General features: G+C 28.8%; 1 protein-coding gene across 1 annotated transcript; it reads right to left on the bottom strand.

Moving 5' to 3' along the window:
- Positions 1-5,269: 5,269 nt before the first annotated feature.
- Positions 5,270-6,874, bottom strand: LOC119666272. Its single transcript, XM_038075555.1, has 3 exons — positions 6,616-6,874; positions 5,393-5,530; positions 5,270-5,274 (listed from the first exon to the last, which is right to left on the bottom strand). The coding sequence occupies exons 1-3, from the start codon at positions 6,830-6,832 to the stop codon at positions 5,270-5,272; spliced, it is 360 nt and encodes a 119-aa protein (XP_037931483.1). The 5' UTR covers positions 6,833-6,874.
- Positions 6,875-21,154: the final 14,280 nt, after the last annotated feature.

Genomic DNA, 21,154 nt, shown 5'->3' with positions numbered 1-21,154 from the left:
GGTTTGGTGAGGAATGAGGACAAAGCAAAGTATAGGTCAACAAATCGTAAAAATTTAGGTTATATAAATGGTTAGCTGACAAAAATACTTTCAAAGTTGTTAATGACTTTATCTACCTCACCTCAATTCATCAGAACTATGTGAGACGAATCGGTACCATTGTTTATAAACGTTGCTAAGGACTAGATAAACAATTGAGCTACAAAATTATTCTAAAAACTAACATTTAAAAGGTCACTTATCACTCTTATGCTTCCTTTTGGCGCAGAATGCTATCACGGAATGATGAATCAAGTATTAGACGATTCTCCATCATATGTTGACGACTTCTTTATACAAATGAACAATGAGCTGTACAATACCTATTACGACACTGAATTAATATAAATTCATTGAATTAATATTTAGCAGTTTCTTTGATTTTAGGATGCTTTGGAGATGAAAGACGAATAAAGTACCTGAAGTGGCAATTGGAGGAAGAAAACATGATCTTCATATCTTCTCAATAGCGCGATTAGGCAGTAGAAACGCGGAAACGGAATGTTATGGCCAATTATGAAAATTAGTATAAAATGGTATTATTTTAGTGATACAAATAGTGTAAATGACGCTATTATGATGTATTCCAACGATTTAGATTTTACCTTACTAATAGAAAAAAATAGGAAAATTAATAAGAGAATGTTAATTTACATTTATGAGACGATATTGTGGCGTAAAAATAAGCACCCAATGTGATGACAAATTCAGAATACGATGTATATAATTAATTCAATTATTTGTTTTTCTTGTTAAGAGATCTAGTATCTGTGTTTCAAAGAAATTAAAAGTCAGTAAATTGGCAAAATCCCTAACAACAGAACTCACAGAATTATTGTAAGATTAAACTATTAGTTAATTAAAATAATTTGATTAGTATGTATAAATGAAATATTTTTCTTGAATTACGAAATGTAGACTATTCCAAAATATGAAAAATAAAGCAATAAAGCCTTTGAACTGTGGAAGACTGTTTATAACTACACAGGCTCTTCTGGAGACGAACATCTCCACGCTTGAGTCAAAACAAAGGCTTATGTGAAAACAATGTCTTATGAATATAATTTGCAACATGTAGAGGATGAAGAACTGGATAAATAAAGGAAGAGTTAAGGACAGAACAGATCTCTTATTTGAAAAATGCAGAAATTGTAATATTTGTTTGGAAAAATTATGAATGAAGAAACCGGCATTGTAAGTAATAGAACAAATGAACTCAATCATTCTAGTATTAATTTAAAATATGGAATCAAGGTCTGTAAAGTAGAAATAACTGAAAGACGAGTATTATATGCTGATTTTGGTATATTTTAAAAGGGAATATTTTGTACTTAAAATTCTTATAAAAAAAACTCTATAAAGTGACCACAAATATTTAAACAAATATTTTCATTTTAAATTTGACTTAAACCCACAATACATATACTTTATAATAAAAAATGCATTTCACTGCATATATAAAGGTAAAAATATACGGATAAAAAAATGGTTATAAATAAATGAAAGGAAAATACAAACAAATTTAAAAAAATTTTTAAAGCCTGTAAATAAAGAAAAATATGTAAATTGTGAAATGCATTTATACATATTATATATATACTATGTAGATATATACGTATATATACAAAGCTGTACGTGTAGTTGTATCAACTGACATTGCAATGCCATGTTTAAATGTCGTACGGTAATATCTGTAATTTGCATTGTCCTTCCATCAGGATTTACGTTTTGTTAAAAGCCATTTGTCCTTCCAAGTGGTATGCCTGGTTACGTTTCCAACAAAGCGCGTACGAATTTTTCCGATTTTTTGTGCTTAAATTTTAAATGGCACCTTTGTTATTGCAGTTGGTAGTCATATTGTTATGTTAAAAAGAATAATGGAAGGGTTTTGGCCTTATCTTAGTGGCATATATTAACATAGGAATTGAAAACTAAAATGAGACTTGCACAGCAGTGCATAGAGAAAAATTGCTGCAACTCTGCTGGTCCGGCGTAATCGAATGATGAAAAAATCGTATAGCATAAAAGTAAGAACATCGCCTGCAGAGAAGCTGAGTTATGAAAAAGATTATAATAAAGTATAAAAACTGATAAAACAAATTTCATAAAATGTAAATTGTTAGAAATTTACAAAATTCTGTTTGTTTTTTATAAAAGTGCAAAAGACATGTGATATTATCCACATTATTTTCATGCTCAAAAACTTATAATTTAAGTAAACACTTTTAATGGAGATTATGGTTTTGATATATCACAATTAAGCTTTCATTTTTATATCTTCATGTATTTAATTATAAATGAACTGCTGTGTTAAACATAAACTTTTCTTAAGTATTAGAATGGATCGCAGCTTATCATTATGAACTTCGCCTATCAAGCAAAAATTTGCATTTCCTATATAAAAACATTTTACTCTGTTGGCAGTTGATTGCAGTCGAAGATGTAGAAAATGTTGTACAACATAAGGAACTGATGCCTGCAATATTAATGCAAATACTGAGAACAACATAATCACCGCAATAACAATTTGCAATAATATTGCATTGGTAATAGCAACAACAATAGCAGCAATGAAAACGGCGGAAAGTAATTGCGTTTATAGTTGCAGTCATGCTTAACACAATTTAGCACGTCAACAGAAGTTAAAGCATATTTACATTTACATCCTTTCAACTCAACTATAAGGTTCTATGTGTAATATCCTAATAACACAAGTGCATGCAAGACCCGACACTCGCAAACTGCAAGGAGTGTTAAACTATAGCACGAGAATGAAGTCAAGAGCTGAGGCTACACTGCTGCACTTTTATGAAATGGCAGGAATAAAAGGAAAATAAAACATTAAAGTGCACTAAAATGAGCCGGAAGTGCACCAGAATACAATGTTTTGTGCACTTGTTTTGTTATTTTGATGTTGTTGATGATGTGGTTGTTGCTGTTGCTGTTGGTGTTGGTGCAATAATGGTTGTTGTTTGTTGCTTCGACATGGCAGGCATTATTCTGCAGTCTTTGACTTTATTTAGTAACAATTTGAAAAAATGCACATTTCATTAATGTGCTGCTGCAGTGGCCATTAAACAATAAGAAATGGCGACCAACTATAAAGCAATTCAACGCGTTTATGAGGCGTTATAATGGCGTTACTGCATTACGCCTTGAAAGGTACTACGTGCTTTCATTTCATGCATTTTTGCTCAAGTTAAACTTCTAAAATTAGTGCCTTTAAAGCAAAATAGCACTTTGTTTTTATAGATTTTGTTTAAGTTTTTATTAAAAAATTTCTAAAAGTTCTTATACTCAATCGTTCATGCAAAAGTTCACCTTAAATGATTAAAGTTAGCAATTGACTTTTCATTTAAAAAAACATTTTTTTTTCTTAATTTCGTTTTTATCAATGGATTTTCTTTTAAACTTTATTGAAATTTTTTGTCGGTAATAAAAATTTATTGAAGTAAAATAAAGAAATCCGAAACTACGAACCTCTAGATCGAACACCGAAAAAAAAATCTGTTATAACTAAAGTTAATAAGCGTTATTGTAGACAAATCTCTTTCGAGGTTGTTAAATGGCACTTGGTCGTCGAAATTGACGAGTGACTCCAGGACGTAGACTTGGTCGTTCTTGAAATAATTCTCACCATTCACAAACTACCCCTTCTCCCTTATTATCTTACTCCTCTCTCTATTAATCATCCACTCTGTTACCATCTTCATCCATCTCTATTACCTACGTAACATATTCGTTTTGTAAAACTTTTTATGTCATCTACGATTAGGTTGCCTCGGGTGACAATAACAATAACCTTAATTGTAATTACAGAAAATTACTAATATCGCAGAAATATTATAAAGACGAGCGAATATAGTTCACATCAATATTTAGCTAAGAAAAAACCGTTTGCAGTTAACTAAAATTAACAACGATTTGTTGGTCTTCTGCGTTTTCTATACACACTTAAGTGACTTTATACCCCTTGATTTCAGCAGTATTAACCAGAGATGTCCGCCAGACAACTCGAACAGTCGGTAGTAACGGCTGTCTTTTATCATTGCTCATAATATTGATAAAAATAATATTTCACAATTGCCTACTGAGCCTGTTGTAATATCTATTGGCAACAGTGATTCTTTGTTATATCTCTAGACTGTCATCATTTTTGGTATTTACGCTGTTTCTCACATAAACAAAGCCGTTCATAGTTTTGAACTTATAGTTCTCAACAGTGCGTGGATCCCAAGAAACCTAGGAAATTTGTTTATTTACAGAAACTACTTTTTTTCTTTTACCAGAACACTAATTTACTATGAAAGCTGAAATATACATGATCAAGAACAGAACATTATTATCTTCGTAGAAAGTCAGGTAGTAATAAAAGCAATTGAATGGTTTAGTCGAGGATCGCAATGAAATATCGCGCCTTACTAATGAATATTACATGCCATCAAATTTGTTTTGTTGAATTTCTGAACGTAGGCTTAGTCGGGAGACACCTTGACATAAACGATAGTGTATGAACTGTTTAGGAACATTGATAAGACATAAGCTTTCTACATCTGTGACGAATAAAGTAGGAACTAATCTCTAGGTCGCTGGGCCTTTGTGTCATAAATAAGAAAAATAAGGCATCTTCTAGGCTACAACAAACTACAGTTGCCGTGCTTACTGGAGTACTAATGAGACACTGTGTTACTGCATCAATACTTTGATGGTGTCGTATTGCAACGAAATGACTATACAAGAGTTGATATGATGAAAAGGAACAGATAACTGTCAATCCATGCCATATTTTTGCTTAGGATTACAGACAAAGCGACTCCAATATCTAGGAAAGTAAATGTATCAGTTATCCTGAATTCATGAGAAAAGCCTAATTATTTAATATGGATACAATATGAGAATATCTCGAAAACAATGTTTAGTATAGTTTATATCTTTCCGTCAGTTTATCCGTCAGTTTATATTATATCATAATAGTAAATAATTGTCTACAAGGCTTATTATATATTTGTCATGGTTTTCTCAGAAAAGCCAAATTCTTTAATATGGATACAAAATGAGGATATCTCGAAAACAATATTTAGTATAATTCATCTCTTTTTGTCAGCTTTAAGAATATCATAGTGGTCAATAGTTGTCTGCAAAGCTTAGTGTTGGTGTGCGCATCAACAGACGCCATTTAAACCTAACCTAACCTAAGTTTTATATCATAAAATTTTTGGATTTTTTTGGACTAACCTAAAAATAATTCTTTTTGGATAAACTTTATTTTGAGTGATGTAAAGAATGATGTACATAATATAAAATGTATATATATATGAATATATATATATAAATAAATATATGTATTTCTTACCTTTTTTGCATTTCTTTTGTATGGTTCGAGTCTGATCGCAAGCTGGATCGCCCTTCTTCAATGTCAACGTTCGTGAACGTGTATTGGTTTTAGTATCGCACTCAGTCCATGGATTCTTACCATAACGACACGATAAGCCTACAATTATATAATTAAACACAAAAAGAGAATTGGTAATTTGGCAATAACAATAAAAATACGTTTAAGAAATCAAAGCTGGAAACCATAAAAAAGCGAAAACATAAAAATTACATCAATCAATTAAATTAATTTGCAATTAAGAGAAATTGTGGTCCATTTGTACCATTTAGACGAAGACGATGGCATGGGAAGGCACATGGGAAGGAGGCAATAAGAAGAAACTAAATTCATTTCTGTACTTAAGTACGACCACACACATGCTTACGTTGCCAACTTCAATTAATAAAAGAAAATGTTTTTCTTTAGCAGTATGCGTGGAGGATTTCCGCTTCTGCTTCGTACCGTCGCACTCACTGTTTCCTGTTGCTGCTGACATGTTCAATTCTTTGGCGTAAATTTAATGACATTTTTATTATTACAATTTTTCGTTATTTTTCCTTTAATTTTTTTTTTCTGTAATTTTTATTTTTTTTTTTGTCATTTTGTATTTGGCATTTAGTATGATTTTTTTTTTTTGTATACTTTGGCATTTAATAAAACCATAGGACGAGAAGGAGAAGGAGGAGAAGTTCCAGATGGAGACAGGGTATGAGTGAGCTGAGTCACAGAGTAGAACAGAGGACAAATGTTTGTGACAAGTCAGATAAGCGTTAAATGCATAAAGTAAATGGCAACTATAAAAAGCGGAAGAAGGAATATCAAAAAAAGCCAGAGAGCGACATTTTGAAATTACGCCGATGATAAATCGTAATGATTTCTTTCCTACGCTTGTGGTCGTTTGTCAACCAAATAAACGAAATTAATTTATTTTTTTCCTCTCAATATTAATAACCAAAAAAAAAAAAAATATAAATCGTAATGACTTTGTAATTTATATGTAATGCATTTATTAGTGGTGGTCTCGTGCGAAATAATGTCAACGTGGGAAGCTATCTACCTTAATTGCCGTTGGAAACAATAAAAATTTATCAAAATGTTTTTAAAAATTTTAATGTTTATTTAATTAATTTTAATATTTATAATTTCATTTAAATTCGCATATTTATTTTGTTTTTTTTTGTAAATTAATGTCGATTACTTACCATCGCTCTTTGTGCCACGTTCATTACGTATTAATATTTCATGGTCGTCTTCTTCCCAAATCTCACCCTGCGAAGCTGTTGTCGGTTGTGTCTGTTCAGCGACTGGCAATGCCAATGGCGTCTCTTGTACTTCCGTTGTGCCAAACACTGTCTCTGGCAGCACTGCCAGTGTTGCGAATGCAAGCACTGTTAGCGAAAACAAATGGCAACCCTTCATTACTGTCGTTTCTCACACGTACGTTCCAAGTGACAAAGTTTAAAATCTGTAAATATAAAGCAGAAAAAATAATATGAAGTGTTTTATTTAAAAATTATAAAATATTAAAGTATATTAAAGAAAAATTTGATGAAGTCGCAAATACGTTTTTCTTTCCCAATTATTTAAATATTTAAATAAGAAATGAAAATTGTTTTTGCTTTTCATTATAAAAACTTCAAATGTTCAAATCTGATTGAATACTTCCTCTTGCTCATTTTGCGGTTTCTGGTGTGAGGTGCTTAAGTATGTATACGCAGTTATATAAGCGGTATAATGATGTCTGATTGATGAGCAAACTGTTGTCATGGAGATGTCATGGAGCTGACGTGATGATGTTAATACCATGAGAAACGGAATTCTCGTCGGAAATTCAAATGCGCTGGTGGCAAGATTAAAGAAGATTATATGCAAAGTATGCTTGATTGATATTGATTTTTGTTATAAAATTTACGTTGAAGATTTCCGTATGAAAAGTGAGGAAAATTTTGACAAGATGGAATGGGAAAATATATAAAAGACAGATGCAATAGTAATAAATTAAAAATGGATTTAAGTCTTTTGAAATTATCTGAGCGAATGAGATCAATTATGTCAACATGATGGGAAAGAAGTTTTAATTATGTTTTCCATTTGCTGCTTTTTCTCAAATAAAAGAATTTTTATATGATACCTTCTATGTTCATTTATTGGTTTTATTTTTTTGAGGAATAATTTCCATAGGTTCGTTAAATTTTCTATAAAATTATCACGAAAAATGTGAGACAGTGTGACATGAAGTTTAATTAAAAACGACGTAATGAGTTAACTGAAAAATATAAAGGACATATTAAATTAATAATAATTTTTTTAAAGTTATGGAAAAAACTGTATTCAATATCTAAAAGCTGAAAATAGTTATTGTGAATTGATATCTAAGCGGATGGGGTTCCGCTTAGATATCATGGGTGAGCACAGCACTCTGAAGCGTCAACAAATTTTGAAACGTTTTTGTCTTATCATTAATAAAATTTTGAAAATGATAACAGTTTATTAAGAATGTATATAAGTAAATCTATGTGTACTTATTAACTTATGCATACTCATTACTACGATGCTGGGAGTCTTTGAAACAAAAGTTTCTTTTAAGATAATTAGTCCTTACAAAGTTGGCGACGACTACCACATATTATTTTTTATTATTCAACAAAGAAATATCCATCGTTTTCGCTGGACACGATTGCTCAAGAAATAAGCAATTCTCTCCAAGTATTTAAACCACCAGTTATAAAAATAGTGGAGAAAAATAATGTCTCATGTGAAATGACTAATCTAAGGGATTGTTAAGTGTATTTAATTCACAGAATTAGAGAAAGTGAACACGAGGTAAAGGCGCCTTAAGAAAATAATGCGTTAGATCGAAACCCAAAGTCTGTATTTGATATACGGGTTTAAAGTAAAAGCGATGGGGGCGCCTAAATGGATACAATGCATTAGGTCGTAATCCAAAAACTTCATTTAATGTTCAATGTAGAGGAATGAATAGAAACAAGAGGTAGAGGAATAATATGATAGGTTGAAACCCGAGAACGAGTTGCTAAGGCCCAAGAAAAAAGTATATAATTATGCGTTTGACAACTTCGACAAAATTAGAAAGCAATTTTTTTTAGAGGGGAAATATAAAAAATCATGATATTTATTAGTATCGTTAATAAGAACGCACTAATTTTTTACAAACCAGATAACCTACGTCCTTAATTCGCCACTGGAATATTTACAAGATAATGCGTTTTGTGGTATAATAATTCATACAGATAATTCTGTTATAATTTTCATATTACATACATTTCTAATAAGAATAATGTAAACTTCTTCTAACTTCTTTATAAAAAATAAATTAATTTAAGATTATGTTAGTCCAGCATCTTCATATGACTTTGATTGCACCAAATCAGCTCTGAAAACTGAAGCTAGAGTATACTACATCATATGGTTTCTCAAGAGTATTTATTTTTAAGGGTTTAGTTAGGATGTATTCTTTAGAGAGAGATCACATAATTCTCAGTCTACTACTGCTATCTTCTAATGTAATGATACTTATATAATATTAAACAATAATAATCTGATGATCCTAAGGATTAACTTGCTTAAACTAAATTGAAATGCCTTCAATTTATATCAATTGCTTGTCAAAGTAATCAATCTCATAGAAGTTTTCTGTTTACTTAATAAGATAGCATATATTTTTATACATTTTTATTATAATCCAATATTAAAATATGAAAAAATAACATACTTGAACACCATTTGAATAAACAGGTACCACGTAAAAGTTGATAAAGCCAGTAAAATGTTCTTACTTCAGCATAATTTGTTAGATAGTATATGTGAAATATACAGGCAGGCGATCTGGAGTATAATAGGGATGTATACTCTTCTTGTTTTCTACAAAATTACAATCGATCTTATTTTGTCATAGGAATTTGACGTAGCACAAAGTACCACAATTGGCTTAGAGACTAAGCTTTACGATTCGGATTATATAAATAAAAGGTGTTTAAAATCATACAACTTCTCTCAAACTCTAAAATCCGTTAACAGAATTGACTTACTAGCAAGACTGGTCATCAACAGAACTATAATTTTTAGGGTGGACTTAAGAATGTTTGAGAGAATTGTTACTTATATGAAATAATAGCAGAAGCCTTGGTTTAGTCACCTGCGGAATACATCGCTAATAACATTTTCTTATCCCCCAAATATTTAAGAACTTCCGAAAGACATTTAACATTAAATTATTACTTTTCTTGGCTTCTACACAAATGTAATACCGACAAAGTACGTCAGCAAAACACTTTAGTCCTGGGTGACAACATTTTTCGCTGGTAATACCATTAATATACTATGCTACCCAGACTGCACTCCATACTTTTTCAAGTCAAAAAAAGAAAAATAAGAATATGACCATTAGAAATAAATTTTATAATAAAACTGTGCGTTTAATATATATACCTATATACATATTCATATATACAATATATATAATAATAAATGCAGACTATGAAAAATAATAAAAATTAATTTCTTACTGAATAAATTTACAAATTAAATAAAGTATAATTTATAGATATAATATTATTGTATGAAATAGTCATAAAGCGAAATCTGTTATAAGCTTACCTACCATATGGGAAGGCACCTAATACCAATATTAATAATCTTCAAATTTGCCAGCATATACTACAGCCGAGAGTAAATAATGCTCCTTTGAGACGTTATCTATCTTATTGAAACGATGGAACGCTTGAGATAATTTTTCACAGAGACTGAAGGGTTCGAATTGTTAAAAATTTTATAGGTTTCAATTTATAGGTTTATAGGCCATTTTAGTACAACGCTGAACCAAATGTTAATATCACCAAATCAAGCAATTTCAAAAAGGTATGCGGTACTTCTTAGTATAACAAATGAATCAATTACTTAATTAAGCTGAATATTTAAGTTATTCAATACTAACAGTGAGACACTGGTGCATCCACCAAAATTGGTAGAGGTTTGGTGTAGTTTGCACAGCTTGACTCCAAAAAAAAAATAATTAAAAATAATATATTTGATTAAAACGAAACTTAAGAAATTAATTTTTAAACTGAAGTAAAAATAATTGAGAACCAACTCCGTTTCAATCTTATTCTATAATTCTTCACTATTTTTGAGAAATAAATGTTCAAGACATTTACACATACCCGCTCTTATATTTTAAATTTACATATTCAAATATATACTTTAATTTTTTATTTAAAAAAAAAATCATTTTCTGTCGTTGCCATAATGAAAATGCAGAACACAAACGTTCACATTTAAAATGCACATCAAACGCAGACACAACTCCTGACGAAGCAAAAAGGAGTTTGGCTAAAGTGGTAGGAAGACACCTGCAGCATTTTCTGGAAGAGTTGTTACCTCAGTATTTCCTTTCATTTAAAATGCTTAAATGTGCAAATATGCAAAACAAATGCAGCAAAGCGAAATGGTTTTATGCCTGTGATTATTCAAATTCCTGCCATGCAAAATGTTACCAAGACAATGAGTGTGAGTGATGGGAATACGAATGGGACTGAGAACGATGGTGCTGTGCTGGTGATGATGATGTATGGTAAAACAATCTGGTAAAGTTCAAAGTGAATTAAAGCTTTGATGTTGATGTTGATTACTTCGAATGGAAATAAAACAAAAGGAAATTTAAAAAAAAAATACGAAACAGAGAAATGAGAAAAATATGAAATTAACTTTTTTTTCGTAAAAATAAACACTCATACGCTGTGCAGAACAATTAGTAAAAAACTGAACTAAAATAAAATACAAAAATTTGATTGCCTTTTTTAATTAATGTGAGTACACAATTATTAATTTTATTATAATTAAAATGTTAATTGTATGTTTTCATTTAAATTTTTAATTTTGTTACATTTTAGTTTTAAAACTTTTTATATTAAAATAGTGCAACGTGACTAGCCCATTTACTACATTATAATTATTGTTATAAGCTTTTCACATTAATTAACTATTTTATGTTCTCATAACAAATTCTACGATTATGCACTTAAATAATGGCTTTTAATTAGGCAATTTATTTCGAAAACCAGAACATGCACTTTTCCATAACATGACAAAAAAATGTTACTAAATAAGTTATAAAGCTATACAATATTGTATATATTGTTATATATGGTGGTATATTATGTAAAAGTATGTTTTTATATAGAAAGAGTAAATTAAATAGAACAGCTTTTATTATAATAATTTTAAATAAATCGTATGAAGTTGATATTTGGCTAATATAAGCATGCATTTAAGCGCGTTGTAAATTTACAATAAGTTAGTTATACAATGTTAGGCATTGTATAATTATGTTACATAGAAACATAGATACCTATTGTACATAATTTTGATATAAATTAGTGTATTAGTAGTTTAGAAATAATACTGTTATTACATGGATGTACAATTAACACTTTACAACCATTAAAAACGTATATATACGTGCTATTTAACAGATACTATAAAAATATATTTCTGTTAAGTTGCGTGTATTTTTTGCATGTATTAAAAAAATTACTTAAATTTACTGTTTATAGCAAATTTTACAATTTTCTAGAAAATTTATATGAGCACCAGTCACGATGTTGACAATTCTTGAGAACAACTGACACTTATACCCAAATGGTTGTCATATGCACATGAAATTATGAAGAAATGAAAAAACTAAGTATAATGGACTGAATTCGAAAAATATGGTTACCACTTAATTGAAGCTAAAGATACATATTTGGCTTTTATTCTATGTTAAAAAAATTAGTAATTGTCAAATAAAACTAAAGCTCGAAATATATTATCTATTAGTTTCCTAAAAATGACTTCAAAAACAGCCATATAACTATATCAACGCTTGACTTAAACCGCAATACAATTTCCGCAGTTTAATTGAGTTATGGTCTTCAACTCCATAAACAAGTTTTCTTTTATCACTCAAATTGTTTAAAAAAGCTAGTAGTATTAGAACTAATGCAAAAAAAAGAAAGAAAAATTGTAGTTTTTGTACAATACTCACATTTTTGAAACATGCAGCATTTATAGTTTCAGGTTTATTTGCTTTGGGTTTCAAATTTATATTATATAGGGTTTCTTGCCATTGAGCCTGAAATATGACAGTATCCAAATGTCCCCTATATTACATACTAAATAACTGCAAACCTTTTAAAGTTGTTCTCTATAGCTTATTAGGAAATAGCTGTCGAAAGAGTCGAAAGTTTAAGGATTGTCTATATAAACATCATCCATATTATAACTTTTTTTAAATAATTTCTGTGATGACAAATCGGATATAATCTTGTTGGCCTATTCACATCATCAAAGTGTGATATTATTCGGTTAGAAAATTCTCTGCGCAATGAAACCAAAACAGTACGGTTGTGTGGGTTGTGGTATTTTGAAGTTGTGATATTGTAACTACATATTTTCTATATTCATAACCTCAATTTCATAAGAAAAACAATTGTAATGATATTACTATACGAGTCTAGCAGACCTCTATATCAATAACTTTTTGTAGAAATTATGTTTTGATAATAACTTGTACATTATAACTGCTTTCCTTGTGACTATTTTGTTTGTTGACCTATTCATCATAGAGACACCAAATGGTAGCAAACTTTTAGTGGTAAGTAGAAGGGTCCACGTAGATACTTAATTAACGCAGCTTTAACGCTACTTTAGGTCATACCTACACAAATTTCGACACTAACACAGCAGTAAACATACTTATTGCAGATGCGACATTACAGAGGATCGGTATTACTTATTCTTTATGGTAACTGTGAAAGATACAACGTGATGAGACATGGTCGAAATGCTATTCATGCAGAGATCTATATGGCTAATAGCTTGGTAGAGTATATGCTAAGTTCGGCAAACAAAATGAGGGTAGTAGCAATAGTAATCAAGGAGCAATGACAACTAAAAGGCTATTAAAATGCCTTGAACGAGTGAACACGAGTTAAACTCATCTAAGTAGAATCACAGAATGGCATGTCTCATGAACGCATATGTAAAAAATTAATTTAAATTTATCTTGATATCATTTCAAAGTTATCTTATAAATTTACTTTAAATTTTATCTTAAAAACTATATAAAGCAAAAATACATTCATTAAAAGAAGCTATGCAAACAATTTATAATAGAAGTTGTTTATCTTTCTCAAAACTTGCTTATTAAATAATTGTACAAATATAGAGAAAATAACAGAAATTCTTCTGCAATTAAAAATCCACTCATAAACATACATACATGGACATATAAAGGAACTGCATTCATAAAACCGTCTTCTGTGTAACAAAAATGGCGGTTGTCTGCATGATGAACCACCATTTCCGGATGCGAGTTTGAATAAAATTGCACACATGAGTACTTGTGCATATTTATGTGGAAGCAAGCATTTTAACTAATTTGCAGATAAACAAGTTCATCTTTCAAAAAACTTTCTTAAATATTTTATGAGATATTTTGCATGAACACTTAAGTAAAAAAGCAAAAAGTTTGTGAAGCAAAGTCTTGAAATGTAAGAACTTCTCACGCACACGAAAACTTGAAGGATTTGGAAAATAACTCAAAGATGCTATTTTTATTATAGAAGTTTTTATTATTTTATATCTCTTACTTTTCAACTCATTTTAGTTAAATGCATTTATATTTAAGATATTTTTGAGTTTCAATTTCTATTTTGAAAAAGTTATGTTTAAGTATGTGAAGTAATTTGTCTAAAACATTTCAAATTATTTTGATCTATTTTCTCATATTCTCCTTTGCAGAGAATAATTTTTTAGAGCGCAGCAATCAATTATTAAGAAATGATTATAAAGTAGTTGGAAAATTTTTTTTATCAATTATGGAAAATAGAATTATTTATTTTTACTACAAAAGAGAGTGAAGAGCATGCAAAGATTTTTGGATTAAAATTCTATTTCTGCAGCTCACTCTTCTCTAGATATAATGTTTGCTTGCATATCAAAAAGTATTAAATGCAGGAATCACTTTAAACTAGTTTATGATAAAAATTATATATAATATTATATATCACTTTTATTATTTTTCATACATTTATTTTATTATTGTTTTATTATAAATAATTATATACCATAATGTAAACAAGTTTATAATAAAAATAATATTATATATAATATATAATAACAATATATATAATATTCTTTCAATATTGAGAACTATGTTATCTTCCGTCCATCAGGTTAATCGAAACTTAAGTCTCTCAGGCTTTATCGCATTCCCTTAAACCTTACTTAATTTATACACTCAGAAAAATAATTTGATTGGAGCTAAAATTTTTCTAACAAAATTGATCAGAACAAATTAACTTGCATATAATTAAAGTATTTTTTTTTTTTAATGTACTGCTAATATTCTAAAAACTGGAACCCTATTTGTTTTCTATGGAGACTGATGTATACATCCTGCATTCTGATGTAGATGCAACTAAAATTTTTACATCTCTGCAAGTGCATATTGATGAAAAGGTCAATAATTTTTAGAAATGGAAGATCAATTTCATTAGTGATAAAACTAACCTCTTATCAATCATTGGTGTTATCAGATTTCAAGGATTTTAGCAATCAATAATGGCAGAATTGAGTGAAGGGTTACAGTGAAATCGCTTGGCGTGATTTAAGCCATAAAGTTGATTTAATTAATAACTGATTTAACTAAAAAATTAAGTTTCTGTACAGAAACTCTTAATAATATTTAATCTCTTTAACTTTTATTTTTTAAAAGTAAAAAATCAAACTGCAAATATAGAATGCTCATAACTAGGGAAGTTATCAAGCCATATTTGATTCTTTAGGTTTTAATATGGCAGTTAAATCCACCTTTGAGGAAGTGTAAAAACTTGGAAATACTACCTAACGAAAGAGATTCGAAACTGATTCTTTGGTATGACAAAAAATCTGATTTTCATAGAGATTTTCATGTTAAAACGCTTATCAAGAATATGAAGAGCATCCAAACTATTTAACAAAATAGATAGCTCCACTTAGAATAATGCAAATGACGGAATCAGGATTTGTCGTAATCAATTCTGTGATATTTTAAGGTAAATGGGTGTTTGCGTCAGCCAATATCATTCTTAAAAAGCATGGCAAGTGCTTTGGTTGGTGTGACTTAAAAAATTTTATAATTTAACATTTAAAAATCTGATACAAATGTTGGCATATTTTTTTTCATAAAATTCATAACAAAATATATACATTTTTCGTTATTTTTTCATATCTTACATCTTTCATTTTTATCATGATTTGAAACTTTTATTCTGTATAAAATTAAATTTTCGAAACTTTTGCAGATTCTCTTTTTTTTTTAAATTTATTCGCACTGTTAAAAGTTTCTTATTTAATTATTCGCTATACAAATTAATAAATTTTTATGACGGCATTTCGTTTTAACAACGTTTTTCTTGCTAACTCGAACAATATGCAAAACTTTTTCAATTAACATTTCAGAATTACAGCAACAAAAGCTAAAGGGGCGCACACAAAAACGTTCCCATATTCCCAGAGTTGAGGAAGAATGAGTGAGAATCATTTCACATGAGTCCCAATACACACCCAAACTGAAGCCTGGATATGTTAAAATTTTAATTTTTGAATTTAACTGAAAACTTTACTTGCTGAACAACATACAGACATATAAACAGACAGACAGACAGACAGAGAGACAGGCAGACCTTTTTTTCCGGATTATTTTTTGTCATTAGAATTTTCGTTTTAGTTTGAATTTAAAATTTCACTCGCGTTTGGATATGTTTTTGTGCTCGAAAAGCTGAAAAACACATGAAAAACCGAATTGGATTGCTTCTGGATTGAGTGAGCAACGCACGTGTAAAAAGTTTTCCTTATGAGAACGTGCTTGAAATTGGAATGGAAAGGTGTGTGAACATGTGTAGGCAAATGTATTTTTTATGATGTCAGGAAAGGATAATGGTTGGATCCAGTTAATTGCATTCAAAGGAACTAACGTTAAAGGTATTTGTGATATTGCAGTGAATAAGATTTTACTGTTGTGTTCTATTAATTGAAGGTGGCATAGTGGGTGCTGTGAGGTAGCTCACTGGAAAATGGTATATAGAGAATATCAAGAGATTTTTGTACTTAATTTAATGCGTAATCGTTATGATAGACATGTATTCAAAATGAATCAAAATAGATTATAAAGTATACAGCAATTTAGATACGTAAAATCGATAAAGTTAGTGAAAATATGTATGTAAACCTGATATGGACTGAGTAGACAACTTGCTAAATTGAAAATTCTATTTCAATGCATATATCGGAAAAATCTTTGTAAGCATTGAGTAATAAAAATACATAAAAAATTATTCTAAAGCAAATAATTATAACTATAGGCTGTAGAATTATATTATTCTTAGTAAATTTTGCTTAATAAGTAGTATAACTCAATAAGTAATATAACTCAATAAGTAGTATTACTCAATAAGTAGTATAAAAATATATAATATGAATTTGACTAAACTTATTTTTTTTAGCTATTTAACACAATTCATAACTACATATTATAAAACATATTTATTATTTACATTGTAAGATGTAAGGACTGTCCTAAAGCATATATTTACTATATGTAAAGATCTTATTCTACTTTTTGTTCGATGATGATTAATAATAATTAAATTTTAAAATCTTCTGCAACCAGAATCAGTATTAGAATCATAAAAAATAATACAATGATTTTTCCTATAAGCTCTGACTCTTTTATATGCTTAATGCACATCTGGCGCTTAGAAACAGTTCGAAATAATAGTACATCACACCTATCTAGAATAATAACTAATATATTAGGAACCAAATATATTGTACCCATATCAAAAAATTCAAAAACAAGACATTAGAGTAAAGCTAAAGAATTTAATATCACGTTTTAGTTTAAAAACATGATTTAATGATGGAACGTCTTAAACTAGCATATGCGTAGTATATTATGAAAAAGAGTCTTAGAAATTAATTCTCAAAAAAAAGTTAACATACTATAACTCAATATACTTAAAATACAAAAACAATATACTATTAATCTATACGAAACTCAAAATGGTAGGACGAGAGTGGAGCATTCTTCAAATGGTGTAGATAATGAAATAAGTTTTGAAAAATATACGTATTGGAAACATTCTAAAATACTTACTATAAGTACGATATAAATGATAACAAAAAATTATAAAATACTCGTTAATGAAAATAAATATATTTAGTTAAACCATGAGTAAATAAAATATAATGAGAAACATAACTCATGCACAAAGTTTTAATCAAATGATGATATACTCGTATTACAATTTTGAATTGTATAGTTTATAATATATATATATGGATATACCTACTTGATATAAGTATTTACATCTACATATGTCGGCTGCTTATTATGACACTATAAATATAAAGAAGGTGCAAAACGATCTTATACTCTTTCTCTATTAAATTATCTAGTTGCAATAACACACCTAGCAGTCTTAGAGCTGATTATACAGCAGTAAGTAAGATACTTAAACTTTAATACTGCATTAAGTCATTTTCATTGAGTTTATTTATACTTAAGTCAGTTTTGGGACTTAAGTTATGAGTTTGAAATCGGTTCTTAGTATGTTAGCTGAAATCAGTTTTGTGTCCTGTGTAGTAAACCCTTTTTTTGAAAGCAGTTTTATATCATAAATGTTGATTTGCGCTCATAATAGCGTCGTTTGATATAATTTTGACTAATGTTGCTCTTTGCTGTGATTTTTAATCAACTCTTTTTGTTACAATTCTTAGTTGGGCTTTAAGTGGTGTCTATTTTTTATAACAATAATTTAAGTTCAAATAAAATGACCTTAAGTGTATAAATAACACTAGACAACATAGTGAACATTATCATATATAACATTAATTCCTAAATACTGACAAAAGGACAGTAAAATTCTAAAACAATTAATCTGTATTTCAAATTTTTGGTAAAAATTAAAGGAATCAATTTTGTTCTATTTCTCCTAATTGAACAAAAAATCACTAACAAATGAAATAAAAACTTTTAATTGATTTTTAAGTGCTTCAACTTTGTGAAAATTTTAATTTTTCTCAACAAAAAACTAAAACCAAGGAAAAAAATGTAAATCAAAATTGAATTAATTGAATTCGATATCTGTTTTCTCTACATAGAAGGACGAATGTTTCCATTCCTTTATATCTACATGCTTTTTGCTACATTTTCATATAAAATTTAACATTTTTTTATACTCATAACATTTGCCACTACGTCTCCCCATTTCATTGAACTAACTCTCTTATCCTTCAAAAAATTTCAAACAGTCTATTCTCCTTCTTTAGTATATCCTTTTTTGCTTTTCTTTTCATATTTAAACTAATATATTTTTGATTACTCATTTTTATTTGTGAATATATATATTTTTTAATTATCCTTGCAGAAGTGGCAATATATTCACAATGAACACACTCAGATGACCTCAATAAAAACATTTAATACGCATCCTTTGATTGCACATCCTTGAGTGTATAATATTCGCCATAACTTCGATATACAATGTAGTCGTACTTAATGTGTAGTCACACACACACACACACCAACACAACACTGCCCAGGGATGTTTCGACGCTTCTCCATTGTCCAGCATGAGTCAGCATCGGTCGGTCTCAGTTATGAGTGCTGTTATTTATGTGCTCAGCTGTGGGTAATGTTGGTACCGGATTCGATTTATTTTTACGTATATTGAATATCTTTTTTTTGGTTTGGGTACCGGGAACTGGGAACTGGGCACTGTGCATTGGGCACTCTGTGCGGTAATGCAAACAGTAATAAAATACATTGAAATGATATGGCAATGCGATAAATCAGAAATGGCATGCAGTTTATTTTGGCATTTTTGTATCCTTCATGCATATTATGGAAATTCATATTTCTCCATTTCTCAATATTGAAATTATTTGTGTACTTTGGCAGAAAAAAAGGATTTTAAAATTGATTGAACACGATATACATATTTTTATACACGATATAATCGGCTTAATTAATTTAATATTTTTTATTGAAGAGAGAGATGAATGTGTGCTACTGCTAAATATTATTCAAACTTTGCAATTAAATAATTTTATTTTTTTCTATTGTGATAAAAATAATTTAAATATTTAAATAATCGTGTCCTTTTAATTAGAACATTAGTTATATATGTGAGTGTTTTGTCTATTTACTTTTATATGAATTTTAAAATTTTAGTGATTTAAAATTGTATTTTTATCAAGGCTTTTGTTAGTACTAGTCGCTGGCAAGTATTATGTGTTAGTGTCTACAACATAGCACGATATAGTTTTTACTCTATTAGTTAACTTTAAGTTCTTTTGATTCAGTGATTTGACTTTTTGTATCAATGATTTTTTAATAATAATAAGAAAATTTAAAAAAAAAATACGTCACTTTTCTTAACTGCAGAATTAAGACTTCATTCTTAATTAATGCACTTTCGTTTCATCTGATTCTACTTTTGCAACAACGTCCAGTACTTCAGTACTTCTTTATTTTTTGCAAATAGATATTACCTTATTATTATCAGTCTGCAATATAAACGAAACAAACAGTTTGCTGTTCAGTTAGGGACTTGTTCCATGTAAAAAATTCAAAATGGGTTCAGAGAGCTTATTTCCTTTTCATGGCTTTCATTACAGTTATTTGTTTATTATAATGGGCAAATATATGGAAAATATACTATTTTTTACAAGAAAAGATCTAAAGTTAATTAGAGAAATTTTGTTTGAACTTGCAACAACCTTATTCTCAAATTTTTTTTGTAATTCTGATATAACACTATCAACACTTTCTGTAATATAAACTATACAACATCTCTACTATTACAGGTACAAATCACGAGAAAAGTTCATAATCCCTTCGCATTGTTGTAGAAAGCATTCTTCAATGTAAACTATTAAAATATTATGTAGTCCTAAAAATAATACTGGTTTTTATTACCGTTGAATAAAATAGAAATTCAAGTATTACTCTCACAGATTTTTTGTTAAATTTTTGATAGAAATGTAAGAACTTCCGTGTTAAATTCTGGAAATCTATATAACAAGACATAAAATTTTTTCCGTAAATACATTGATTTCAAATCTATAAGCAACTTTAATATGATCAGCATCACACATAGGTAACATATATGATATATTTATTTCCAATGTAATTTATGTAAATAGAAAGTAAATGTATATAGAGTATCTGTTGAAATTGATATGAAATCTTATCAAATTTTGTCACACTGATCAATAATCTGTTATAAAAATCCAATTTTATGCCTATAACACAAAAATTCATTAACATGTAGCACATTAGTATATCTTCCAATGAGATAAATGTTTAGAAACGTTGGAACTCCAAAAACTTCTTTAGTATTCTAGTTAAAAACAATAGTTTTAAAAATTTCTTTTATAGATTTTAATAGGATTATAAAAATAGTATATTTTACAGACACCGAAAAATAATAATATTTTATGCAAAAAAATGTATAGAAATTCCTGTTCACAGAAACCACTTAAGGACGAAAAAGGCTGGATTTCATCAGTGCCATATGGACAGATTAATAAAAAAAAAGAGGTTATAGTCGAAGGTTTTATTATATTCTTTTTATCCATTGTACAATTTCTTATCCATCTTCTTATCCATTATATGAATAATAATTGGAATTG

This window comes from Teleopsis dalmanni, chromosome 1, assembly GCF_002237135.1.
Source record: "Teleopsis dalmanni isolate 2A chromosome 1, ASM223713v2, whole genome shotgun sequence".
In the NCBI taxonomy this organism is placed as follows: Eukaryota; Metazoa; Arthropoda; class Insecta; order Diptera; family Diopsidae; genus Teleopsis; species Teleopsis dalmanni.
This window is presented reverse-complemented; position numbering and strand designations above follow the sequence as displayed.

What these genes read in the sequence shown, in the direction of transcription:
- LOC119666272 (XM_038075555.1), bottom strand. Translation starts at nt 6,832, where the DNA reads ATGAAGGGTTGCCATTTGTTTTCGCTAACAGTGCTTGCATTCGCAACA. An exon ending in ACGTGGCACAAAGAGCGATG is followed by an intron (nt 5,531 to 6,615) that starts GTAAGTAATCGA and finishes ATATAATTGTAG; the next exon opens with GCTTATCGTGTCGTTATGGT.